Source organism: Enhydra lutris, unplaced genomic scaffold (genome assembly GCF_002288905.1).
Source record: "Enhydra lutris kenyoni isolate GAN:26980312 unplaced genomic scaffold, ASM228890v2 scaffoldscaffold4, whole genome shotgun sequence".
Taxonomy (NCBI): domain Eukaryota; kingdom Metazoa; phylum Chordata; class Mammalia; order Carnivora; family Mustelidae; genus Enhydra; species Enhydra lutris.
In genome coordinates, this window is record NW_019154088.1 from 23,819,950 (window position 1) to 23,827,003 (window position 7,054).

The 7,054-nt window shown below is 56.7% G+C and overlaps 2 protein-coding genes across 5 annotated transcripts in view; both read right to left on the reverse strand.

The window, feature by feature from the left end:
• LOC111162403 (adenylate cyclase 4) overlaps window positions 1-927 on the reverse strand; it is a 15,758-nt gene extending 14,831 nt beyond the window's left edge. For all 3 annotated transcript variants that reach the window (XM_022526817.1, XM_022526806.1, XM_022526822.1), the window contains exon 1: window positions 459-927. In XM_022526817.1, coding sequence (XP_022382525.1) covers window positions 459-617 — 159 coding nt within the window. In that variant the 5' untranslated portion in view covers window positions 618-927. The remainder of the gene's footprint in view (window positions 1-458) is intronic.
• A 1,511-nt stretch (window positions 928-2,438) lies between these two features.
• On the reverse strand, window positions 2,439-6,333 carry LOC111160345 (receptor interacting serine/threonine kinase 3). Of its 2 annotated transcripts, none has more exons than XM_022523405.1 (10): window positions 6,197-6,333; window positions 5,861-6,001; window positions 5,417-5,726; window positions 4,846-4,979; window positions 4,672-4,718; window positions 4,299-4,457; window positions 4,091-4,158; window positions 3,487-3,849; window positions 3,283-3,343; window positions 2,439-2,750 (listed from the first exon to the last, which is right to left on the reverse strand). In XM_022523405.1, exons 1-10 carry the CDS (start codon window positions 6,214-6,216, stop codon window positions 2,605-2,607), a joined length of 1,449 nt encoding a protein of 482 aa, XP_022379113.1. In that variant the 5' UTR covers window positions 6,217-6,333; the 3' UTR covers window positions 2,439-2,604. The 2 variants fall into 2 exon arrangements, with proteins under 2 accessions (XP_022379113.1, XP_022379105.1); XM_022523397.1 differs by having other exon boundaries at window positions 4,299-4,460.
• Window positions 6,334-7,054: the final 721 nt, after the last annotated feature.

Below are 7,054 nucleotides of genomic sequence, written 5' to 3' on the forward strand. Positions count from 1 at the left end.
CTAAATGTGAGTGGGATAGAGGATGCCTTCTGAGAGTCTATGGGTACAGCTGCCCCACAGCCCTTCTGAGAGAAAGAAAACCAGGAAACGGATTCCCACGGGGCCCAGTGTAATTTCCCTTCTGGAAAATTGGAAAACCCGGTGTTGAATTTACTCTAGAACCAGTAGATCACAGAAGCTCAAAAAGTCTGTCAGTACCCTGAGAAAAGTTAAAAACACCCAGGGCTCAGCTTTCTCGCAGCGGCCCAGCAACTACGGACCAGAGAGGTGCAGTGACTTGTCCAGGGTCACTACATTTCCTAGCAAGGCTCGGTGCTTCTCTCCTGGGTTCCGGCAAAGAACGCGCGGTGAAAAGAAGACCCCGCCCTAAGTCCCTACCCAGAAAACGCCCTCTAGGCGGTGACCCTCCCGCCACCCTCGGGAGGGAGCCCCGCACCGACAGAAGCAACCCCGCTCACCCTGCCGCTGGCTGACGCGACAGCCAGCATCGCCAGGAGCGCGCAGAGCACGATCACCAGCAGCAGCAGCAGCAGTGGGTACTGCTGGCTCAGGCTGTAGTAGGTCTCGTAGAAGAGATCTTCGCTGGGGGGCGGCCGGGGACTGAAGAGGCGAGCCATAGTCCTCCCTGCCCCGGTGCCTAGCCGGGGTGGAGGGCGGACCCCGGGCTGGGGAGGGCCAGGTGTAGCGTTACTGCCTGTGGCCGGTCCGGACCCCAGTTGTGCCTCTCTCACTGGGTCCAAGCCACTTCCACCCCGTTTCCCCAGCCTCGCGGCAATCCCATCCACCAGGCACTCCCTGTAGCCTCCCAGCCTTTTCTCAGTTGACTGTGAGAACACTGCCCCATCTTTCGCTCCTCCCCCCCTCAAACCCAGACCGCAGAGATGCCCTAGCAAAAGCCTCGTCTCCGGGAGAAGCAGGATTTGGGATTGAAGAAAAGGAGCCTCGAGGTCCTCCCTCCGCCCCCCAAACTCACTGCCCGCGATTCTACCGCGGCTTGAATGGGCCAGGCCCGAGGAGGAAGCCCAGGACAGCTGGTGGTGGAGTCCGGATCGACCGCCGAGAAGCTAGTGGCACAGAGCCCCAGGCAGCAGGCGCTTCCCTCCCGGCGCCGGCCCCCTCCCACTTCCCCGACGGGACTGCCCGGCCCCTTCCCGTGCCGAGGCGGACTCCCCAGGCCTCCTCCCTCCCTCATTGTCTCCCCTAACACCGTCGTTGCCTTCGCCCTTCAGCTCCCTCCAGAAAGGCAATGCAACCTTGGGAGAGGCGAGGGGTTGGGCCAGGCTGTGCAGCAAGTGTCAAAATGGGGGTGGAGCCCTTGGGCACGGGGGAGAATGGAGGGCTAGAGTGAAGGCTAGCCAGAATGTAGGGAAGAGGGGGCGCCTGGGTGGCTCAGTGGGTTAAAGCCTCTGCCTTCGGCTGAGGTCATGATCCCAGGGTCCTGGGATGGAGCCCCGCATCGGGCTCTCTGCTCAGCAGGGAGCCTGCTTCCTCCTCTCTCTCTCTCTCTCTCTCTCTGCCTGCCTCTCTGCCTACTTGTGATCTCTCTCTGTCAAATAAATAAATAAAATCTTAAAAAAAAAAGAATGTAGGGAAGAATTTGGGGCAGAATGGGGCTAGGATTTAGGTTGGAATGGAGGGTTGGGGTGCGCCCGTTCCCCTCCCCCTCCTGACTGGGTGCAGCTGCTGTGGAACCTTAGCTTTACATTCCAGACACCAGCTGAGAGTCAAAGGGCTCCGCCTGGGAAGCAACGAGCCTGGGAGTGTAGGTAGTGAGTGCTTGTGGTGGAGGGAAATAAGTATGCCGGCTGACCTCTGAGAGGCTGGGGGCACTGGGAGGCAAAAGATGTGCCGCAGTCTTCCAATGCCCAGAGAGAGCCCCCTCCCCAGAACCCCACTGTGGCCTCTCCGTAGCCCAGAGGAAAAGCGAGGCAGTGAGGCTATCCCCAGGTTTTTGGTTTAGGGTGGGGTCTCACCCGATCCAGAGGAAGTGCGCTGCCCAGAGATTACAGCAGCCCCAGGAGCCAGGCCTCCTGGATTCCTTCCTGCTGCCAGCTGGGCCCTGACCTGGTGTGCCACGCCTGCCCACCCCCAGCCCTGAGCATCCCGCTTCCGGCCTCAGCGAGAGGGCAGGGCCTCTGCCTCCCTCCGTGTCAGTTCTGTGGTCTCCCATACAGGTCTCCACCAACCGCCCCTAGCCTAAGCCTTAGCCTCTCAAGTGTGGTGCTTTGGTTAAAAATCCATCAGGTTTGGGGCTCCTGGGTGGCTCAGTCCGTTAAGTGGCTGCCTTCAGCTCAGGTCATGATCCCAGGGCCCTGGGATTGAGTCCAACATCAGGCTCCTTGCTCAGAGGGGGCTCTGCTTCTCCCTGGCCTACCGTTCCCCTGCTTGTGCTTGCTCTCTCTCTCTCTGTGTCAAATAAATAAATAAAATCTTTTTTAAAAATCCATCATATTTATTGACTTCCGTGTGCACAAATCAGTTGGCCTTCAAAGAAAGTCTCAGCTAATTACCTCACATCCAAGAGGTAGCTCAGAAGTTGCATCATACTGGCCCTGCCACCGGCCTGCTCCAGGCTTCTTGGTTCTTGCGGCTCTCCTTTCCAACCTACTTGTGTGGGGCACGCGGCCAGCCTCGACCCATGCCCCAGGGCGCCAGGCCTTGCGTTGGCAAAGCAGTTCCTTTTTGTATAACCAAGTAGTTGTTGTCTCCCACCTGCACCGCGTGGCTGTCATGTATGGTAACAGGGTTACCTTTAAGAGAAATTGTGGTGTTGGTGGGATGGTTAACTCAAAATTAGGAGCAGCAGCGGGGTGGAGAGGCAGCGGCACCTTGTGTCCATCCTGGGGAAATGCAAGTATCTCTAGGGCGGCCTGTGTCTGTGTCACATATGCCTTGGGCGTTCACCTTTGTGCTGCCCCTTCGAAACCGGGTTTGCAGAAGCTCAGGAGTGGCAACTAATACCTGAGACCCTGATATTTGGTTTTTTTCTTCTAGGAGCCCCTCTGGACCAACATAGCAATGGTGGAAATTAGGGAGTCACAGAGCTGGTTCTGGGGAAAGTCGGAAAGCCCAGGGCAAATCCAGACTTTGCTGTGTGACCCCAGCAGGACCCAGTCCCAGCAGGTGTCAGTTTCTTCATTTATGACATGAGAAGCTTGAGGTAGGTGGCCACTAGCCCTTTCTCCCTCCTGCTACCTAAGGTACCCCGGATCTATAGACGGTCTTGAGGAAGAAGCCACTGGAAGAATTGAGCAGGAGAAAGGAGGAGTGAGGAGCAGGTACCTGGTATTGGATTGGGCCGTGGTGCCCTGGGAGACCAGTTGGTGCTATGTCTCTCAGCCCCCTGCGAACAACACAGCTCTCTTAGGTTCCCTGTCCTGGGACTAGTTCCCATGCTGCATTCCCCTCAGGCCCAAGTCTTCCCTGGCAAGGGGGACAGGATTCATGGGAGTCCTAGTGCATCCCTTAGTCCTGCCAGTGTCTCACCTGATTCTCTGCAGGTCCACGACCTGGGGTCCAAGCCAACTTGGCGCTGGGTACCCAATTTCTTAAAGGTGAGGTCTCTGGAGTCTGGGGAGATGGGGCTGTTGAATCGAAAGGCATCCCTGCTATCTGGGCAGGCTGAACCTTGTCTCTCTGTGCCCTGATCCCCTCGGGAAGGTTTGTACATTTTTTAGGAACAGAGCTGGGGAACTCCTTCAGATTTAGTTTGTTTAGCATCTCCGTGGCTATGATGTCATGGCTTCCTGTGGTTCCCCTAGGGCCTTCCGTTTCTGTCCCTTCTGGGCCTGGCTTAGGTGAAGATGACATCCTGTTGCTGCCCTGGTTTTCATGCAGGAACTTCTTCACCTGCAAGGACATAGGGAGCTTTCTGGGCAGGGAGGTGGGAGAGGCAGCCTAAACCCAAGAGAGGAGTGTCTTGGTCCATAATCTATTACCTGGGAACTCAGTGGTGAGGTGGGGAGAGTGAGGACAAAGAATAAGGCACAAAGAACAGTGGCCAGTGAGGAGGCATCGCGTGGCCAAGGGAGCCATGTCACGCCATCCTTGCCCAGCTCCTGGGTTGGGGGGGGTGGCATTGGACACTCACCGTGGAGACTGCGGCATCTATCTCCTTGTTTACCAGGTTGAAGGCTTCCTCGGTGTTTGGTCGGCATTCTGGAGACAAGGCAGAGTGGGTGGTAGGCATATGAGCCAGACTTTCCCAAGGAGAAGCCCCTTGCTGACAGATCCAGGCCTACCCTGGCTGCCAGCTAACTGGCAGTTCACCTTGAAGTTCACTTGAACTGCCAGTTCACCTTGGAAGGAGGGCCTGTCCTTGGGCTCCTGGCTCCAACAGTGTTGCATTAACTCCTTCAGTCCTGCCAAGCCAGGAGTCTCAGTGCTGGGTTGGGGTAGCTTGGTCAGTGGGGGCCGAATCTCACACCCTGCTTCCTGCTCAAGTGATGTCCCAGACACTGCTGGAGTGGGGGTGGGGGATGCAAAGAGAAGACATTCAGGGTAGGAGGGGCCACTTGCTGCAACGTGGAAGCCAGAAAGGAATGTAGTCCAAGGGGAGGTGAGGAGAAAGTCAGGCAGTCTGAGTGGGTAAGCTGGAAGAAGAGGGCTTTGGAGACTTGCAGAAGGAGGGCACCCAGAGTTAAGGATCCCAGTGTCTGCCCAGAGTCTTACTTTCAGCTTCTCTTCCAGCTAGCACTGCCCACATTAGGATCCCGAAGCTGCAGGAGACACAAAGCTGAGGCCTGGCCCAACTGCTGGCAGAGATTCCTTCCCAACACACAGCCCCCTAGAAGGGCCCAGAGAGGTACAGAAGTGTGGAATGTGTGTTTGGAGTGGGTACCTTACCTGTAGACATCACTAGCCATGGAGGCCTTTCGGTTTACATCAGACAACAGTTCAGGGGCCAAGTAGGCTGGCTCTGGGGAGTCAGCCCCTGACCTTGAGCCTCTCTGAAATGTGGACAGGCCAAAATCTGCCAGCTGTAAAAGGAAGAAAGAGGGAGAAGGTAGAGGATGGACAGGGCCAGGCAGCTTCCATAATCCCTTCTCTGACCACAAGGTGCAGGTCCAGACTTATAAAGGGGGTTTTGAGTGTTAGGGGAATGGTAGAACTAGTGGGACCATTGGGTTGGAGGTCTGGGTCCCCTCTTCAAGGGGTTAGGTCAAGGTCTAAGTCTCCCAGGCAAGGTTAGCCATGGGTCTTTGGACGGAATGGTGGATGGGCCTGTGGAACTGACCATATGGATCAGGGTTGCTCACACCTGGCAGGGTAGGGGCTAAAGCTCCTGGTTGGGCTTTGACCCTCAGCAGCGCTGTGTCCAGAGGGAGATCCTGGGGGTATGGAGTCGAGAGGGCTGGGGGTATGGAGTCGAGAAGTTCTGTGCCCAGAGACTGGGCTGGTATATGGATAGGCTGACCTTGGCGTGCAGGTCTGAGTCCAGCAGGACGTTGGAGGGCTTGAGGTCCCGGTGTAGGAGCACGGGGTTCTGGCTGTGCAGATAACACATCCCCAGGACCAACTCCTGCAGCAGGCGGCAGAGGAAAGGCCAGGGCCGAGGACAGTGGGGCTGCAGCAGCCCTGCCACGGAACCATTTTCCATGAACTGAGTCACCAGAGCTGGCCCACAGGCGGATTCCCACTGGAGCTCCTGGGTGACCCCCAGCAGGAGCAGTATGTGCTGGTTACGCAGACTTGCCATGGCTTTCACCTCCCTGGATATCGCCTTCCTACACTCCAGGAAAAGGGTTGGAGTCCCACCCCTTACGCCTGGAAAATCCCTCCCCTCCCCATGCACGCCTGCAGCGCCTCGCCCCCCATTCCTTGGGCAGACCCTGGGAGGCCCACAGCTCAGGTCACTCACCCCTTCAAGATCTTGACAGCCACATCTAAACCCCACGTCCTGTGTCGCGCCCGGAACACCACCCCGAACCTGCCTGCACCGATGAACTTTGGGTTCTCCAATTCTTCGACAGACACCAGGGAGGCTGGGGTACTGCTGGGCCTGAAAGAGGAGGCCTGGTCTTCCAGCTGCTCCCTATACTGGCCCCACCTCTGTGACCCCAGTGACTCCACCTGGTCACTTCTGACCTCGGTGACTCCGTGTGGTCAGTTCAAAGTCTAGTTTCCTCCCCACCGGGCCTCCTATCCCCCCAGGGGGCAGGGGCCCCACTGTGCGTATATCCCATCCTCCACTAACCATAACTTGCCGCCAGACATCGGGCTGGAAGGTGCAAGTCCACAGGGAAGGAGTGACTTCTGGGAGTGGGGTTTGTGGCAGAGAGGGGCAGGGGGTCTTGAGAGGGGTCAATCTCTATGTCACTGCAGGGCTTCTGACTTCCGACTGCCTGGTTGCTCTCCTACCCAGTCACTAAACCACTTCCTTCTTAGGCGGGTGCAGCTAGGTCCCGCCCCATCAGGGAGGGAGACAGAACGGAAGCCTTGGCTCAGCCCAGAGCATCTGACAACACGGTGGACACTGGGGGCAGTACGGAAGTGAGTGCTTTTCTGAGCACCTGCTGCGGATCGCAGTCAGCTTAACTGTCCCTGGACATTTAGAGGGCCATGGAAGGAGTCCTCATCTTCCAGGAGCCCACAGTCCACTCCTGCAGCTGGTGTATCTCCCTTCTCTCAAGGGATTTCTGGGCTCCACCACCTACCCAGGCTGGGGTGGGGAGGGGGTGGTGTTGAGGAGGGTTTTATGTTGCTTTTGCACTCAGCAATCCCCCAGATACCCCTACGATCATGGTTAACAATTCTGTAAAGTTCCAATATGTTAGGTACCTGTATTAGCTTACTTGCTGCTCACATCAACCCGAAGGCGATTGGTCCTACTTTTATTCTTTATGAATGAGGAAAAAAGTACTGAGGTACTTAAAGTAGCTTAAGTACCTTACTCAAGTCAGTGTGGAGCTGACTTTAAGCCTGCCTCAGAACCATCAAGTGTTCCTATTTTCAGACAGGCTTCTGGGCTCTACCTCCCAGCAGGCTCTAAATGTGGCTAAAGAAGGTGTGAATAGTGTAGTGAAGGATCCCTGACAGGTGTTCTTGCTGAGGC

Bases quoted from the DNA above. Each gene is read 5' to 3' on its own strand.
- LOC111160345 (XM_022523397.1), bottom strand. From the start codon at position 6,216: ATGTCTGGCGGCAAGTTATG. The intron at 6,002-6,196 runs GTTAGTGGAGGA...CTCCTCTTTCAG, and splicing joins ATGTCTGGCGGCAAGTTATG to GCCCAGCAGTACCCCAGCCT. The intron at 3,850-4,090 runs GTGAGTGTCCAA...ATGTCCTTGCAG, and splicing joins TAGATGCCGCAGTCTCCACG to GTGAAGAAGTTCCTGCATGA.